This window comes from Cervus canadensis, chromosome 4 (assembly GCF_019320065.1).
Source record: "Cervus canadensis isolate Bull #8, Minnesota chromosome 4, ASM1932006v1, whole genome shotgun sequence".
NCBI lineage: Eukaryota > Metazoa > Chordata > Mammalia > Artiodactyla > Cervidae > Cervus > Cervus canadensis.
The window spans coordinates 94599523-94618489 of record NC_057389.1 but is presented as its reverse complement, the minus strand read 5'-3'; the positions used below and the strand labels follow the sequence as shown (position 1 = coordinate 94618489).

The window sequence follows — 18967 nt, the reverse complement described above, 5'->3', positions numbered from 1 at the left end:
AAGTAGCTCGGTGCAGCGCGGAGGGGTGGGGCCCAGAGGAAAATGGAAAGCGGCTTAATTTGCATGTCCCACCCATGTATGTGATTGACACCCGGACAACCCCGCCCTCTGGCTTGGCTAAACCACTCAGCCCGAGGGCCCCGCCTAGGACTCCAAGTTCCAAGTGTAAATCAAGCGCCAGCCCCGAGCCGCGGGCAACTTCGTCAAGGTCTGCGTCTTAACTGCCTGGGGCGGCTGGACCCCGCCCGCGCTCCTGGAACCGGCTAAACTGGCTAAAGGGGTCTGGGAGCCGCTTCTGGGCTGGTCTTGACCCGTGGACGGGCCCTTTTCCAGCTCAGCGGAGTCCAGGGCTGGGGCGTGTGTTCCTTGGGTCCCACCCAGTGGAGGAAGTAGGGGTGGGGGGGCGGTGATAGCGAATCTCTAAATGGGGGGAAGGGCACCACTAGAGCTATCCCCTACTTGCTCTCCCTCAGGGCAATCCTTTCTGGACGTCAGTTTCCCAGTGTGTGAAAAGTGGGCATTAAAAGGACCGGCCTTTGTAAAGTAATTAGCCTCCAACTAATAAAAATAAATGGAAAAATAAAAAAATAATAATAAAATAAAACCTCAAAAAATAAATAAATAAATAAAATAAAACCTCATAGAAAAAAAAAAAAGGACCGGCCTTAAGGCAAAGTAGCAAATGCATCATTCATTCACAAAAACCACTTAGCAAGCGTCTACTGGGTTCATCTCTGCCCTCATGGAGACCGCAAGCTAGAAGAGGAGACAAAACCAAAAGCAAATGTAACATTGAAACTGTGATAAATACTACGACCACCATCACCAACACTACTACAAAGTAGCTCGTGATCAGAATGGAAATTAACATAGGGGTCTTAGACGGAAATGGAGGGTAGAAGGGGAAATTCGGTGATGATTTGCCCTTGGGCTAAAATGAGTTAACTAGGTGAACAGGGAGAAGAAGCTGGCCTGGTGGCTTAGTGGGTAAACAATCTGCCTGCAATGCAGGAGACTGCCTGCAATACAGGAGACGTGGGTTTGATTGCTGGGTGGGGAAGTTTCCCTGGAGAAGGAAATGGCAAGTCACTCCAGTATTGCCTGGAGAATCCCATGGACAGGGGAGCCTGGGGGGTGGGCTAGAGTCCACAGGGTTGCAAAGAGTCAGACACAACTGAGTGACTAAACCACCATAGGGAAGAGAAAAGAATCTTAGGAGATAACAACATATACAAAGGCCCTGTGGCTGGGAAGATTGTGGAAACACAAGAAACAAAAAGTGGGTCAGTGTAGCCAGAGAATGATGCAGGATTAGCCAGGGATGGGCAGAAATCGAGCAGCATCTTTCAGTCACAGGAGTTTTGTCCTTCTTCAAGAAGCAGAATTTTCCTAATTCTGGGACAGGGGGCAAAGTGATTCAATGTTATTTAAATAACTTAAGGAATCCCTCAGAGTCTCCCTTTTCAGCTAGTCTAAGGACCTGCATGCATGCTCAGTTGTGTCAGACTCTTTGCAACCCCATGGACTGTATCCCATGAGGCTCTTCTGTCCATGGAATTTTCCAGGCAAGAATACTGGAGTGGGTTGCCATTTCCTTCTCCAGGGGATTTTCCTGATCCAGAGATCAACCTCACATCTCTTACATCTCCTGCATTGACAGGCGGATTCTTACCACTGTGCCACCTGCGGATTGGTAGGCTAAGGATAGTGTTCCTTTGGCAACAATGTCTTCAACATTCTTAATCTTCCTTTGTAACAAAGAAAGATGTCTGGAAACTCACACTAGCTACTGTTTCAGCAGGGTCTTGTGATATTGTTTCATTTTCATTGTAACTTTTAAAACTGTTACCTTCCATGCATCATGCTGTTGTTTAGTCCTGTCAATTATAAATTGGCACTTTCCATGGGTGCTTGCCATCTACCTCTACAAGGATTAAATTGTGTACTGCTGCAGCTGCTGACCTCCAATCCCCCGAAGGAGTTCAGGGTGGAGAGCAGGAATGAGGCATTCTGTGCTGGTGGTTGTAGCGGGGCTGGCAGGACAGGTCTTCAGACAGTTAGATAGTCTCAGGAGCTGATTTTCTGAGCCTAACTCTTGAATCTCCTCATATCGAGAAAAGCACTAAAATGTTTCATGGTGATGACTAGTGGAAGCTTCAGAAGACCAGGGAAAATCTTCTATAAAAAATTGTTTGCTTGATTACCTGTATTCCCCCTTTACCAAAATCACATCCATACTGTCCTTTCCCCCTACATCTTTGGAATTGTTTCTCAGAGCTATCTGAGATACTGTTTCCTGGGCTGCAGTTCTCATTTTGTCCCAAATAAAACTTAACTTGAAACTCTCATGTTTTACTTTTTTTAAAGTCGACAGGCCTTAAGTCATGTCCGACTCTAGTGAGTGATTAACAAGTGAGCTAAAAGTTAGAAAAATACATATTACTTAAAAAACAATATGTTTGTTAAACAGATGTGACAAAAATCCTGACCCTGAAATTTGGGAAATTCAGTTATAAGGGCCATGGAAAGTCAGTGAGTAATGGGATAAGTATTAAGCCCTTAGCACCCCCAGACAACCATATTCACTCATTCAGGCCTGGGCTAGGCATTTGTGGAAGTGACATTTGAATGGGGGCACGGATGCTCAACCTGACATAAACATCAGGAGATGAGCAGTGCTTTAAGGAAGGCTGAGCAGGATGCAGGAGCAGAGTAGCACAGTGAGGGTGTTATTGTTATTTTGGATCAAGTAGCCACAGAAGGCTTCCCCAAGGAGGTGACATTTCAGCAGAAACCTAAAGAAAGTGAGGATAGACTTGTGAACATCTGGGAGAAGAGCATTGTAGGCATAAGGAACAGCAAGTGCAAAGGCCCAGGGGCTGGAATACACCTGTCCTGTTCTCCAAGCAGAAAGGATATCAGTGTACTTGAAGCAGAGGAAAGCTGGGGGAGTCATATGATCCAGTTTGCATTTTATAAGATCAGTGCAGCTGCTGCATAAAATAGATTGTGGGGGTCAAGGGCAGGGAGGAAGCCACTGCCCAACCCCCAGTGAGAGGTGGGATCCCAGCTCAAGCAGGGTGGGACCCAAGAGGGTGGGGGAAAGCTTGGAGTGGGATGGGAAGTCTAGCTGACAGCATCTGAGGGAAAGAGAAAAAGGAAGTCAAGAAAGATTCCTCCTCAGTTGATCTGCTGGCAGGAAGCAGCAAGAATCCTCTTTAGCTCCTGCTAGGTTTGGAATACCTTAGACCCTCAAGGGAAGACAAAGAGAGAGGGTTTGGCCAGACAAGTCTGGAAGCTAGGGGGGGGGGAGTCCAGGATGGAGAGCGACATTTGGGATTCAGTATAGAGGTGGGCTTCCCTGGTGGCTCAGATGGTAAACAATCCGCCTGCAATGTAGGAGACCCAGGTTCAATCCCTAGGTGGATCAGGAAAATCCCCTGGAGAAGGGAATGGTAACCCACTCCACTATTCTTGCCTGGAGAATTCCCTGGACAGAGGAACCTGGTGGGCTACAGTCCATGGGATTGCAGAGTCAAACACAACTGAGCTACTAACACACACACACACACACACACACACATAGAGTTGGCAGTTAGGGTGGGCTACAGTCCATGGGATTGCAGAGTCAAACACAACTGAGCTACTAACACACACACACACACACACACACACACACACACATAGAGTTGGCAGTTAGGGTGGGCTACAGTCCATGGGATTGCAGAGTCAAACACAACTGAGCTACTAACACACACACACACACACACACACACACACAGAGTTGGCAGTTAGGGCCTGAAGACTGAATGAGCCTGAGGCTTCCCAGGTGGTTCAGTGGCTACACACACACACACACACACACACACACACACACACACACACACACACACACACACACACACACACACACACACACACAACACACACACACAGAGTTGCAGTTAGGCCTGAAGACTTGAATGAGCCTGCAGGCTTCCCCAGGTGGTTCAGTTGGCTACACACACACACACACACCACAACACACACACACACACACACACACACACACACACACACACACACACACACACACACACACACACACACACACAGACGTTGGCAGTTAGGCCTGAAGACTGGAATGAGCCTGAGGCTTCCCAGTTGGTTCAGTGGCTTACACACACGACACAACACACACACACAACACACACACACACACACACACACCACACACACACACACACAACACACACACACACACACACACACACACACACAGAGTTGGCAGTTAGGGCCTGAAGACTGGAATGAAGCCTGAGGGCTTCCCCAGGTGTTCAGTGGTACACACCACACACACACACACACACACACACACACACACACACACACACACACACACACACACACACACACACACACACACACACACACACACACACAGAGTTGGCAGTTAGGGCCTGAAGACTGAATGAGCCTGAGGCTTCCCAGGTGGTTCAGTGGCTAAGAGTCCAGCTTCCAGTGTAGAGGGCCACACACACACACACACACACACACACACACAGAGTTGGCAGTTAGGGCCTGAAGACTGAATGAGCCTGGGTGGTTCAGTGGCTACACACACACACACACACACACACACACACACACACACACACACACACACACACACACACACACACACACACACACACACACACACACACACACACACACACACACACACACACACACACACACACACACACACACACACACACACACAGAGTTGGCAGTTAGGGCCTGAAGACTGAATGAGCCTGAGGCTTCCCAGGTGGTTCAGTGGCTAAGAGTCCAGCTTCCAGTGTAGAGGGCCAGGGTTCCATCCCAGGTCAGGGAACTAGATCTCACATGCCACAACTGAAAGATCCCGCATGCCAGAATTAAGACCCAGCACAACCAAATAAATATTTTTTAACAAGAAAAAAGACTGAAGGAGCCTATCTAAGGTTGACTATAAATAGAGACCAGACCAGGGCCTGAGGCAGGAACTGTTGGTGAGGTGGGGAGTAAAACAGGAATGTGTGGGGGTTGGGAGGAAGAAAGAATTAACCCTGTCAGACCATTAGGATTAGAACAAACTCTGGAGCTGGGAGGCGAGCTCTTACATTGGCAGAGGGAGCCATTCCTCCAGCTCCCTGGCTTAGCACAGCGTCTGCACCCACTGTCCCACACATCACACTTGTATCGCTGCAGGTGCTTTTATTTATTTTCCAAAACAAACTTTTTATTGAAGCATAGTTGATTTACCATATTACGTTAGTTCAGGTGTGCAGCAAAATAATGCAGATATACAGATAAATACTATGTTTCAGATTCGTTTCCAATGTACAGATATAGATATCTACAGATATGGAATATAGTTTCCTGAGCTATAAAATAGGTCCTTGTTGTTTCTCTGTTTTATATATAGTAGTACCTGCCATATGTGCTTTTATTTATTTTTTAAATTTATTTGTTTGGCCTTGTCAGGTCTTAGCTGTGGCATGCCGGATCCTCATTGCTTCATGCGTGATCTTTCATCATGGCACGCAGACTCTCTAACTGTGGCTCAAGGGCTTAGTTGCTCTGTGGCATGTGGGATCTTAGCTCCCCAACAAGGGATGGAACCCATGTCCCCTGTATCGCAAGACAGATTGTTAACCACTGGACCACCAAGGAAGTCCTTGTATGTGCTTTTATTTTTAAATTTTATTTATTTATGACTGTGGTGGGTCTTAGTTGCGGAACGCAGGCTTCTGTCTAGCTGAAAAGCGCAAGCTCAGTTGGTCTGAGGCATGTGGGATCCTAGTTCTCCGGCCAGCGGTTGAACCCATGTCCCCTGCATTGGAAGGCAGACTCTCAACCATGGGACCACCAGGGAAGTCCCCTTGTATGTGCTTTGAAATGAACTGTTGGATCACCAGCCCAGGCTGGATGCATGAGACAAGTGCTTGGGCCTGGTGCACTGGGAAGACCCAGAGGAATCAGGTGGAGAGGGAGGTGGGAGGGGGGATCAGGACGGGGAATACTTGTAAATCCATGGCTGATTCATGTCAATGTATGACAAAAACCACTACAATATTGTAAAGTAATTAGCCTCCAACTAATAAAAATAAATGAAAAAAATAAAAAAATAAAAATAAAAAAATTAACTGTTGCCATTCCAGCCTCTAACAATAATAAAGTACTAACAATAAATAATAATAATTATTATTATTAGCCTCTAACAATAATATATCATAAAGTGGCATACCTTGCATGCCAGGCACTTTACTAAGCACTTTATGTGTATTATCTCACTTAACTGTCACAATAAACCCAAGAGATAGGGACTATTATTGTCCATAATTTACAGTCAGGGAAAGTGAGGCCCAGAGAGATGAAGTGACTTGCCCAAAGCCGCACAGCAAGTATGACTGGTCATCTGGCCCTGGAATCTGTCCTCATCCTGCCACACCTGGGCTCTGTCACTCAGCATGATGGTTCTGAGTTATTTCCACCCCACCCCCCAACTCCCCAGGAGATCTTTCTGGCTGAGGCCTTTCATCCTTTAGGGAGGGAGTGGTGAACAGTCCACATTCTACCAGACCAGTCCAGTCGGATGGGCATGTACCTTGTTTTTTCAATTTGTGCCCACTTTGGATAACACTGTAGTGAACACTCTTCTGGAGCCTCTTTCTGCAGGTCTGAGGTTCCCTGGGGTATCCGTTGGTCATGAGATCGGTGATACTTTCAGTTTTCACAGCTGTGGTCCAATGGATCACTGCGTAGAGGGTTTGTCCCAATAACCCAAGGCCATGTAATGGGGTGGAAACTCGAGGCCTCACCAAAGTCGATTGTTGTGACAAAATTTTCAACTATGTCTATTCTTCTGGGGCATGAATACACATTCCTTGCAGGGAGGCCTGGCCAGCTGCAGTCCTTGGGGTCGCAAGGAATCGGACACGACTAGGCGACTCAACAATTCTTATGGTGAAAGGGGGCTTTCCAGTAGTTGACGAACCCGCCTGCCAAGCAAGAGACATAGGTTCCAGCCTGGGTGGGGAAGACCCCTTGGACGAGGAAATGGCAATCCACTCCAGTATTCTTGCGTGGGAAATCCCATGGACACAGAAGCCTGGCGGATTACAGTCCATGGGGTCGAAAAGACACGACTTACAGACTAAACAACAAAAACAAATGGGTGAAATAGGGTCTTGGGGATGGAACGTATTAAGGGGATGTGTGTTGTGGGGGGTGGGGGCGGGCGCGGGCGGTTTTCGGCCTATCTCCCACGGCACCGTCTCCAGCCCTCAGCCCCCGCGACCTGGCGCCGGAAACCCCCAGGCGGCCCGGGCGGGGGCGGGGGTCGGCCTAGCAGCTTCCCGCGGAAGGAAGCGCCAGGCGGTTCCTGCGACAGGATGCGCGGTGATGCCCCCTCCCCAGTCGCCGGGGACTTCCCGGGCCGGGCCAGGTTCGCGAGGGAGCTGCTCCCACGCTGCTACCGCCAGTAGTGTGGGGCTCCAGTCCCCCCGCTACATCCCTTTGGGGAGTTGTGGGTCGGTCCCCCAACTGGGCGGCAACTGAAGTCTCACATTTCCCCGGAGGGAAGGCTGCGGAGGAGGCGAGATTCCCTCGGGGTGAGGGGTGGGAGGTGGGGTTAGGAGGGAGGAGGCTGAGGGACACAGGGAGACAGGAGTGCGGCGGGTGAACGAGCCTGGAGGGGAGCCAGGGGCGGGCGTTCTGGGGCGGGGCCGCCCCTCCACCGCGCCCTCCTCCTCCTCCCCTCCGGCCTCGGGGTCAGGTCCCCCGGGTCTCGGGAAGCCCGCGGTGGCCGAGCCGGCCGTCTGGAGGCGGGGCGGGAGCTTTCCCAGAGCCTCCCGCCGTCCTCCCCGCACCTGCGGCTCCTTTGTCCTCCCACAGCCCCCACCCCCACGCCCTGGGGCGACGCCGACTGTCACTCTCCGGAATCGGCGTTGGGGAAATTGTCAGGGTTTTCTCTCGGGGTGGCGAGCCTGGGGACGGGGTGGGGCCAAAGCCAACGAGTGCTCCCACGGGTATTTCTAAACCCACAGCCTCGAAGGGAGGTTGCTGGCGCCCATTTCGCGTATGAGGAAACTGAGGCTGGAAGCTCAGGCCCTTGCCTGAACCACACACAGTTACACTGCCTGAGACTGGAACTGGGCGTAAAAGGGCGCTCCAAAGCTCACCTGTCCAGCCCCACCCCAATCCTGGGAATCTTGTCGATTCAGTTAATCAAGTGGGGGGAGGGTAGCTATCCTTCTATTCTCCAAAGGAGGCCCGATACCCAAGTCGGCTAGGAGCACTGTACCCAGAAGTATCCCCCAAACATCTGAACTCGGAAAGCCACCCAGAGTTGTAGGGAGGGGGTGTGTGTCCAAGATCCCGCCAAACGTGCGACGTTTAAGGAAAGGTCGGAGCGCCAGCCGCCCGGCAACCGAGTGCTCTGGCAAAGAAAAGGGGTCGGCCCCTTCCCGCCCACTCTGCCCACGTGGTAGCGGTCAGACCGGTTTCTGGGGCCCCAGAAAGCCGCCGCCAGCTCTTGACCCCTTAACCCTGCCCCTCCCCCACCAGGGAAGAAAACCAGACGGGCTGCGCAGACGTTGTATACAATTGGTCTTTATTTTCCTATCTGGCAAAAAGGCCAGATGGAGTTACCAGAATCCACCAGTAAAGGTAAACAGAACCCCAAAACGCCCTGGCGAGAATCTCCCGCTTCCCCCAAACTGGCCCAGTCTCGCCAACCACTGATCCCAGCTCAGCCCTACAGCACTCTGAGCGCCCCTCCCCCCATTTTTGTGATTCAGACCAGGAACGTCTGGGTTGATTGTGCCTGGGGGTCTGAGGGTCAAGCTTGAGACGGTGAAGAACATCCCCACCTCTAACGCACCAGATGAGAAAAAATTTTTAAATGAAATTAGATCAGCCCTCTACCTCCGGAGGTGTAGGGGCTTCGGGCAATAACCCGCAGCAAGGGAAGGCGCAGTGACTCAGGCCGCCCTCCTCCCATTCCCCAGGGCGGTCCACACCCCAGGTCCTCCTCCCGGCCCCCACCCACGCAAGGCAGCAGGAAGCTCCCCACGTCTGCCCCATGACGCAACGATGACCGCTTGCACAAGTATGTCACAGGAGGGGGGAGGGGAGTGCCTGGAATTCTCTTAAGTTGGAAACGCAAACACCAATGATTGAAAAACCTTACTGAAAAGGCAGCATAGCCCCCAGTTAAAAAAAAGGTCCGACCCTGAGGAGTTTCAAGAACCAAGCCTCCCTTCTCCCAGTTCCAGAAGGAGTCGGTGAGGTTCACCTCCCAGTCCGTTAAAACAGCACCGATGGGAGCAGCAGGTCTGGGGGGAAGGCGCCCGCGCCCCCGGCTCAAGCTCCTTGGCGTCGCTGCTGCACACAGGTAGCGATGGCTCCCCGGGGGCAGAGTCCCTCTCGGGGCCTCTGGGCAGCCCGGGCGACGGCTCCTCTCCACTGCTTCTGCGAGCGCTCCCTAGGGGGTGGGCCTCGCCTACGGGTCTGCGTACTCTGGCCGACGGTTCGGCCCGCGCTCTGGGCTCCGGTAGCGCCGCTCAGGAACCCTCAGAAGGCCACCACGGCCCGCACCAGCACGTTGAGCATGTTGTCCGCCGGGCGGCAAGCCGGCTTCGCCTCGCACGCCGGGGACGCCGTCGGAGAGCTGGCAGCGGGACTGCAGTTCAGGAGGCCGGAGAAGCGCCTCTGCAGGACGCGCGCCAGGTTGGGGAAGGCGCCCTCCGCTTGCGCCGGAGGGGGCTGCAGGCGATCAAGGACCTCTGAAGAGGCCCCTTCCTCCTCCTCCTCTTCTTCTAAGCGGGCTTTCTTGCTCGGAACCAGAGCGGCGTCCGCACCATCGCTAAGGCTGCTGCTCCGCCGCTTTCGGCTGATTTTGGCGGGGCGCTGGACACAGCGGGCGGGGGCCTCCTCGGCTCTCGGTGCCTCCTGCGTGTCCATGGGTTCCGGAGAGGGCTGCTCACCGTCCCCGGGAGCTGCCTTGGCTGCGGCTTCCGCTTCCCGAGGAGGGTGCAGGCGAGGGTCAGGGGAGCGGACGGGCGGCAAGGGCACCTCGGGTTCCTGGGCTCCCACCTTGGCCGAGAGGTAGAGCTCCCGGGCGCTGCGCATGACCAGCGACAGCTGCAGGCTCCGGTGCAGCCGCAGGCCACCGCGCTGCATGCGCGAATGGTACATTTTCCACACCGACAGGGTCATGATCCGTTGCGCCTCTTTCTGCACTTCCATAGCTGCTCGACGGCGACGGCGAGGGCGGTAGGGACTCCCGGCTGGGCACGGCAGGTGGCAGGTGCACTTCGGACAACGCGCTCGTTCACGCCACTCTCAGCAGGACAAGCCACGCGGAGACACTACCAGGACGCTCTACCCCGGCGCCCGCCACCCCGGCCCTTTTGTACCCGGAGTGAAGTCACCGAGACGCCCCGCCCAATCAGAGAGCCGCATCCGGGCTTTCCGCGACGCCTCGGCGAGACACTCCTTAAAGCGACAGGGTGGAATTTACTGAGAGAAGAAAAGGGACCCGAACTCCTGTGAGAAGCGTCCCCCAATCCAAGCTGAACTCTCAGGGTGGTCTGCTTTCTCAGGGCCGCTCACTGAACCCGCGCGCAGGCCCGGGGGAGGGGGGGCCGTGGGTGGGGCTCAGGGCCCCCCACCGGTTGTGTCTGGAGACCCCAGCGGGTCGTAGGCTGCACGTTTCCCTTCGGACAGAGAAAACTTGGGTTCCAAACGGTAGATCCCCGGTGGGAACTGTGTCTACCATCTACCAGGAGCCTAATTAATGTTTGTGGGTTTTTTAAATCAATAATGGTGCTGACAATTATTAAGCACTTGCTAAGTGCCAGGCGCTAAAGGCTTTCCTATCATAAACATCTCATTGATCTCTCACTTCCACTCCATGGAGGGCTAGTTGTATTTTATTTCTTTAGGCGGGGACGCCGAGGCACAGCGATTCGTCCAATATTTGCTAAACGAATACTTGAGCCACTGCGGTGAAAGGGGACCAGCGGAGCCTCCAGCACGCCTGTCTTGCCAGCGTCCGCCCACCCTCCTCACTCCCCTTGTTTGGAGGCGGTAAGAAGGCGGGACACACTGGCTGGCTCTAGGGCAAAGTTGCCCACTCCACGGGAGATGGATGTCTGCAGACAGGAGCGCAGCCCAAGCTACTGTCTCTGTGCTCCGCACAGAACGTCCCTCTCACCTTCCCTCCGCACGAAATCCACCGTGGGCGTCCATGCCCTAAGGCGGAGGACCCAGCAGCAACACAGCCAGAGTGAGCACGTGGCTGTGGCCCCCCAAACGACGCAGCCGAGCTCCGCCTCTGCTCCAGGGGAGGCGGAGTTGGATTAGGACTTGGAAACTGAGCAACGCAGAGATAGAGCAGATGGATAGAAAACAGCGGCCCCACCTTCTGCTACGCACTAAGGTTTCAAGAAATATTTCCAATTCCTCAAAAACCGCGAAATTGTTCGAACAGCTCCCTTCATTCGTGGTGTGGGCCCTTTAAGGGCAAGCCCCCCCCACCCGCCCCCTCCACACCGGTGCGCGAACCTTCCCGCCACTCTGTCAGCCATACTTCCACAACTAAATTTGGAAGTAGTGACGTAGCGCAAGAGCAAGCCGCTTCCGGATGCCCTTATAAGGACAAGGGCCGGGATCGCGGTACGTGACCGTAGCCGGCCTCTTCCGGATGAGCGGGGGTGGTGCCTTAGCCTCCCCGCACCCCCCTCCGCTCTTCCTCTACCGGCAGCTAGAGCTGGCTGGACCCCCCCCCCCCCCGGTTTCCGGAGCCGTGTGCAGCGGGGTCGGCAGAGAGTGAAAGGAAAGTTTTGCTTCTTTCCCTCCGGAGGCCAGAAAGGTGTGACACCTCTCCGGGAAAGCCCCCTGCCGGCGGGCTTGCACTGAAGCCATCTCCCAGAGACCTACACACAAAGACCTTGCCAACACAAGTAGCAACTCCCTAAGGACCTAAGGGTCACTACATTCCTGTCCTCGCCACCCCTCCCATGGAAACTCTCCCAGACCCCCCTTTCAAGTATTTCTGCACCTCCACCAAACACTGATCTGCACCTTTGGAGCATGCTCAGATCCTCCAACACCCAACCCCGGCACAGGGAAATTCAGCAAGTATTCTCTCGTCTATAAGAATTCTCCCCAAACTGTCTCCATTCAGCGATCCTTCCACATATTACAGCAACCTGCTGAGGAGGCCATTTCTTGTCCCTTCCTTCCCCGAAACTTCACAACGACATCTCCAGCTCTGATGCTCTCTCTGACGCACAACAGGGGCAACCCTCCAAGGACTTCAGACGTCCCGCTCCAGAAATCCGGACCCTACACAGGAGACAGCTGCTTCCCTCCTATAAAAAAACTGATTTTCCCAGCGACCCCACACAGAAGGGCTCTGTCACATAGGTGGCAATCCTATGTGTCCCACTCCAGACTTTCCCGGTCCCTCTTCACACGCTGAGGACTTCCCTGCAGACCATTCTCAGAACCACCACCGCACCCCTTCCGGCGACCCCAAGGGTCGCACCCAGAAAGACCTCACCACCACCACCCCTTGAAGCTTCTCTAGGGCCCCTATTCAGGGCCAACCCGCCCCAGGGCGATCTCGAGGCTTCCCTCCTCCGCAGGAAAAAAGATGAGGGGAAGAGTCTCCCTCAGAACTTCATATAGAATGCCCGCACTTCACCCTGCCCCCAAACCTGCCACTCCGACCCTGGCCTGGGACCATCTCCCATCTCCTAGGACAGGATTTGGGTGCAGGCTCAAGGAGTCCATAACGACGGCCAACAAATCAATGAGCCCCTTCCCCAGCCATAATCTCGCCTGTTTTGAAGGAGACATTATGTACATTGCTCGGAAGGGAAAACTGAGGTTGCGCAGCAACAATCCGAGGGGCTGGGTCTCGAACCGAGGGATTCGGAGCTCTTGAGTGGAACCCAGTGAGATAGAACTAGGACACTGCTGGGGACCGAGAGCAAAGGGGCGGTTCTTGCAGACAGGAAACCGTCTCTGCCCACAACCAAGATGACTGAGGAGACAGCGGATGTTTCCGCACTTCGGGCTGAGGGCCACTCTTTCTCCCCTGGCGGCCCCGCTCTCGATGGTGGCAAGGGTCACGTGACGGGGGGCGGGGTGACGGCGCGTCCCTCACCTCTTGGAGGGAATTAGCTTCCGAGGCCGAGAAGGGAGGGGATTCGGCCTCGGGAGGGTGGGGGGCGTGACATGTCTCTCGAAGATCCTTTTTTTGTAGTCCGAGGGTGAGTGACAGCGATGCGGCAGGACACGGGATATCGTGTCCCCTTGCCAATTAGTGCCCGCGTGCCAGCCGGTGCATGTCAGGCATTCTGGGCACCGCCGTCGGGATCGCCCCGTGGCCATGTGGGAGGGGTCCGCCGGGGGATATGAGGGTCTCCTGAGCTCTCCACCTGTTTGGGGGCGTAATGGTGGGCGGGAGGACCGCCTACTCCCCCCGGCCAGCCGCGCCCGCTGTGCCCCTGCCCGCAGCGAGGTGCAGAAGGCGGTGAACACGGCCCGCGGGCTGTACCAGCGGTGGTGCGAGCTCGTGCAGGAGAGCGCGGTGGTCGGACGCGAGGAGCTGGACTGGACGACCAACGAGCTGCGGAATGGCCTGCGCAGCATCGAGTGGGACCTCGAAGACCTGGAGGAAACCATTGATATCCTGGGGGGCGGCGGTGGCATGGGAGAGTCTATTGCAGGGGCAGGGGGCGCTGAGAGCCAGCACTTGGGGGAGGCTGCACACCTAAGAGGTGTTGAGGACTTTGAGGCGTAGGAGGGCGCACGTTCTGTCGGGCTCTGGCTTTGACTCTTGACTCGCCGCATACGCATAGTGGAAGCCAACCCCGGCAAGTTCAAGCTCCCAGCTGGAGACCTTCAGGAGAGAAAAGTGTTTGTGCAGAAGATGCGGGAAGCAGTGCAGGTGAAGAGAGTTTCCGATGGGGTGAGGAGGGTTGGGGTGTGTTTTTACTCTCTGATGCTGTCCTTATCTGTAGGAAATGAAGGATCATATGGTCAGCCCGGCAGCCGTAGCCTTCATGGAGAGGAATAACAGGGAGGTAAGGCATTCCCACCCAGTGCCCTCACCTGCTATGTCTCGGGTTGAGCCTCAGAGTGCAAGCCTGGCCCCTCTGCATTCGCCTGTTTCCTGGGGCCCGTACGTCTGTCCCTCCGCATCCGTCCTCATCTTCGTGCAATTGTCTCCATGCTGTCTACCCACCTGCTCTTTCAGGATGAGCACAACTGATTTCTCTCTGTGTGTATAATCCCTTCTGCCCCCTCCTGTGGGTCTGTACTCCACAGGTTTTCTCTGTGTGTGGCAGCCTGTCTCCTTTTCTTGCTCTCTGTGTTATTGTTTCCAGGATATGTGTTTACCTTTTTTCTTTTCTTTTTTTTCTCCTTTTTTTGGGCCGTGCCCAGCAGCACGTGGGATCTTAGTTTCCCCAACCGGGGGTCGAACCCTTGTCCCTGTGGCCCCTGCATTGGGAGCTTGGAGTCTTACCCATGGACCACCAGGAAAGTCCGTGTGCCTTTTTTTTTTTTTTTTAATCTGTGTAGGCACTTGACCTCTCTGATCATGGCCCTTGAGTGGATCCCTGTCGGCCTTGGGTAGATCCACCATTTCCCTTTTGTGGGTGTGGTCGCCCCGTGTGTGTCCCCACTCCTGTCTTTTGTGCCCATTCTCTCTGCTGCCTCTGTGTGTGCACCTTTTCCCTCTGTGTTGTGTGTTGTTCATTCTTTGCATGTTGTGTAACAGCAACCTCACTCGATACACCGATACACCTACATTGGGGTCTGGAAGGGTGGGGGACTGAAGCCTGCAGCAGCTTGGGGTCCTGTGGCAGGATCCACATGCCTTCCAGGTGTGCTGTTTTGGGGATTAATGTTCAAATTCTTCTTATTTCTTTATTTGGCTGCATCAGGTCTTAGTTCCCCCACTGCATGTGGGATATTTTTTTTCATCAAAAGTTAATTAATTTTTGACCGTGTTGTGTCTTTGTCACCGCACAGGCTTTTCTCTCGTTGCGGTGACTACTCTCTGGTTGTGATGGGCCCAGACCTTGAGGGCTTCAGTAGCTGCAGCATGTGGGCTCAGTAGTCAAGATTCAAGGGCTCTAGAGCACAGGCCCTGTAGTTGTGGCAGATGGGCTTACTTGCTCCGTGGCATGTGGGAATCTTCCTAGACCAGGGATTGAACTCGTGTCTCCTGCATTGGCAGGCGGATTCTCTACCACTGAGCCATCAAGGAAGCCCCAACCTGTGGGATTTTAGTTCTCCAACCAGGGACTGAACCCATGTCCCCGCATTGGAAGGCAGATTCTTTTTTTTTTTGGAAGGCAGATTCTTAACCACTGGACCACCAGGGAAGTCCCTTAAGTTCAGATTCTTAAATACCTGTGTATATAGGTTTATAAGCATGCCAGGGTTAATTTATTAAATCCTTGTTCCATCCTCAGAAAACAGGGTTTATAGCCCTCCCCATTTTACAGGTGAGGAAACTGAGGTACAGGAAAGTTAAGTGGTATGGCCTTGAGGTCACCTTGCTAGTAAATGATGGCCCGGAGGAACCCAGGCCTTTCTACTCCTGAGACTGTCTTCCTGAGTAGCCACCATCTAGTCTCTGCCGGGAGTGGGCGACCATCCCTGAGCCTGCCGCCTGGGTCCCTACAGATGCTGACAGGCAAGCCGGCCACTCTGAAGTCCTCCAGCGACTTGCTGGACGCCAGTGTGGTCTCGACCACCTCTCGCTACATTGAAGAGCAGCAGGCCACACAGCAGGTGCGTGCAGGCGGCTGGCAGCCCCAGGCTGGAGGAGACTGCGGACAGTCAGGGCTCCATGCTAACCTCGGTTCCCACCCCTCCACCCTGCAGCTGATCCTGGACCAGCAGGATCAACAGCTGGAAATGGTGTCTGGGAGCATCTCAGTTCTGAAACACATGTCCGGCCGCGTTGGGGAGGAGCTGGACGAGCAGGGCATGTGAGACCGGGACCCTGGGGGTGGGCCAGGAGCCCATGGCCGGCTGCTCCGGTGTGCACAGAGCCTCCAGGAGCTGATGCCTTCCTGGTCTTGGCAGTATGCTGGACGCCTTTGCTCAGGAGATGGACCACACCCAGTCCCGGATGGATGGGGTCCTTAGGAAGATGGCCAAAATATCCCACATGACCAGTGGTGAGTCCCCTGGGGTGGGGGAGTGAGGGGGGGTGCTGCCTCCCCTCTGTGAACTCTGACCCTCTTGCCCCCAGACCGCCGACAGTGGTGTGCCATCGCGGTGCTGCTGGGGGTGCTGCTCCTGGTCCTCATCCTCTTCTTCTCTCTCTGATCCTGGTCCTCCCCAGGGGGCGGTCCCTCCAGCTGCGGGGAGCTGGCAGGGCCCTGCCCCCTGGGAGGACTGGGAGGTCATGCCGGGAGAGCTGTCCCAAGGCTCTCATCTAGAGAGGACCCTCAGGGCCCCGGGCTGGAGCCCCTGTCACCAGTCTGGTCTTAAGTGTACTTAGGGGGTGGTGGAGGAGGGGGACCTCAGACACACCCCTCTCCATCTCTACTCCTCAAAGCCATTGCTTTGCCCCTGTGCCTTCTACATGTGCCAACTTAGAAATAAAATCCCAGCCTTTATTATATATGTTTGTATCCTACGATATGGTGATCTGAACTGGTGGCTGCCCCTAAATGGGAACTCCTGTTCTAAGACCCCTGCTTGCACACCCTGGGGCCAATTGCGCATGTGTGCCCATGTGTGTTAGGGATTTCAGCGGTCGACATTCAGTGCAGAAAAGACTATTCTGGTGTATTTCTCAGATTCATGATGGATCATTTTATTACCATCAAAAAAATTCAACCACTGATTTTTCCTTGAGTTTTTGAACTTCAGCCTAAACATCTTTTGCTTGTTCTGTGTCTCCAGTAGGTGAATCCCTTAGCTGAGGAGCTCAGCTGGGACTTCTGAGGGGCCTCTCAGTACCACGGGGCTCTCTTGTACACCAGGTCACTTCCTTTTGTGATGCAACGTTCTAATAAGGTGTGAGTGTGTGCTCAGTCGTGTCTGACTCTTTGAGACCCCATGGACTGTAGCCCTCCAGGCTCCTCTGCCCATGGGATTTCTCAGGCAAGAATACTGGAGTGCATTGGCATTTCATTCTCCAGGGGAATCTTCCCGACACAGGGATCAAACCTGTGTCTCCTGCATTGCAGGCAGATTGTTTACTGCTGAGCTACCTGGGGAGCCCACTACAAGGGAGGGTTTGTAGATTTAAGGACTTTGTTGTAGAGCTTACCTGAGTCGGAAATGATCCCTATAAGCTGGGTAAACTTGGACGTGAATCTTCACTTACTGTCGTAGATGTTTCCATCCTGAGCATTATGTAATTTGACATCAGAATCACCCTTGTATGTTTGACACATTGTAAAGTGTTGTGTGTTACAAGGCTGTCTGTCATCCCATTCAGCCCCAAAGGCTGATTTGTCAAAAAGAACCAAATATGTACAGATTCCATTTTTTTTTTTTTTTTGGCTGTGCCACGCAGCTTGCAGGATCTTGGTTCCCGGACTAGGGATCGAACCCAGGCCTCCTGCAGTGGAAGTGGTCTTAACCATTGAACCACCAGGGAAGCAGGGAAGTCTCCCTCTCTTTTAATTTTTATTTTTCTTACTATATGTATTTTATTGAAGTATAGTTGACTTGTTTTTCCTTTTTATTGTTGTTTTTAATGCAAAACTACTACCACTGATGTCCTGGTTCAGGTTGTCTTGATCCATTCCATACTTGGTTCTCAGTCTTCCTGGGCTTAAAAGACGTGCTTCTGGGGGTCTGACACCACCTTGCTGGAATTGCCTACATGTTCAGACAGGACTTTCTGTTCCTTGAGGTGACTTTGGACCAGAGTCACCTCAGGATTTTTGTTGGTGATGCTGTTGGCTCCCCCAAACCCTACTTTCTGTTGGCTAAAGCTAGGCTTCAGGACTCGAGGGGGCTGGCCTTACTGAAACATGCACATATGACCCTGTGAATTGTTACCCTCAATGATCTTCCCTGTGGAAGGCGAGGCTCCCTCCAGTCCTCATGGGGTGGTTGGACCTGGACTGGGCGGAGATGGAAGCTGTCTACCTCCCCAGCATGGATATCTTGATTTGATGGACTCTTTAAGATCAGTCAAGTCTTCCCACACTTCTTGAGACATCTCTGAATTCACGGGCCCCTAAGGTATGTTTTGTCTTTTGTTTCAGTTGATAGAATTTTCTTCTGTTCATATCCTCTTTAAAGCCATCCTGACTTTAATATTATATATATATATATATATATTTTTTTTTTTTTTTGCTGCACCATGAAGCATGTGGGATCTTAGTTCCCCTTGATCAGGTATCATCGAACCTATGCCCCCCTGCACTGGGAGCAGTCTTCACTTCTGGACACCAGGGAAGTCCCCCAGTGTTCCTCTGAATGCACTGGTTTAGGATGGGGTGAGGGGTGTGGATGCAGGTTCAGGACTTGAGTCTAGAGCTGGGGTGTCACATACCATGGGAGGGGACCCTGGGGGACCCCAGAGCAGGATTTAGGGCTTATACCTGTGAGGGAACAACCTGGGGTAACCTAGAAGGAACTGGAAGGTATTGGCTGCCTGAGTCTGAATGCAGTCCCCCCTCAAGCTGACTGGAGAAGGAAATGGCACCCCACTCCAGTATTCCTGCCTGGGAAATAAATACCTTGGATGGAGGAGCCTGGGGGGTTACAGTCCATGGGGTTTCAGAGTTGGACATAACTGAGCAACTAAACTCAAGTGACATTAAGGCATGTTTGGCATGGCCATCCTGAGTGACACCCTGGGGTATGGGGGTGTGGATGTGTGGAAGGAGGGCGGCTCTGGTGTGCAGCGAGTGGGACCCACCACCCCACGCCCCCAGTGAGCAGCTGGCAGCAGGGC

At 53.6% G+C, this 18967-nt stretch overlaps 2 protein-coding genes across 4 annotated transcripts; one reads left to right on the top strand and one right to left on the bottom strand.

Annotated features, from left to right (window-relative positions):
* Window positions 1-8603: 8603 nt before the first annotated feature.
* On the bottom strand, window positions 8604-11743 carry IER2 (immediate early response 2). Its single transcript, XM_043466874.1, has one exon. The coding sequence runs from the start codon at window positions 10255-10257 to the stop codon at window positions 9583-9585; it is 675 nt and encodes a 224-aa protein (XP_043322809.1). The 5' UTR covers window positions 10258-11743; the 3' UTR covers window positions 8604-9582.
* Window positions 11744-13143: 1400 nt separating this feature from the next.
* Window positions 13144-16669, top strand: STX10 (syntaxin 10). Of its 3 annotated transcripts, XM_043466871.1 has the most exons (8): window positions 13144-13292; window positions 13540-13709; window positions 13878-13972; window positions 14046-14108; window positions 15721-15828; window positions 15922-16028; window positions 16126-16220; window positions 16295-16669. In XM_043466871.1, the coding sequence occupies exons 1-8, from the start codon at window positions 13258-13260 to the stop codon at window positions 16369-16371; spliced, it is 750 nt and encodes a 249-aa protein (XP_043322806.1). In that variant the 5' UTR covers window positions 13144-13257; the 3' UTR covers window positions 16372-16669. The 3 variants fall into 3 exon arrangements, with proteins under 3 accessions (XP_043322806.1, XP_043322808.1, XP_043322805.1); XM_043466873.1 differs by lacking the exon at window positions 16295-16669 and having other exon boundaries at window positions 15922-16024; window positions 16126-16214; XM_043466870.1 differs by having other exon boundaries at window positions 13173-13709.
* Window positions 16670-18967: the final 2298 nt, after the last annotated feature.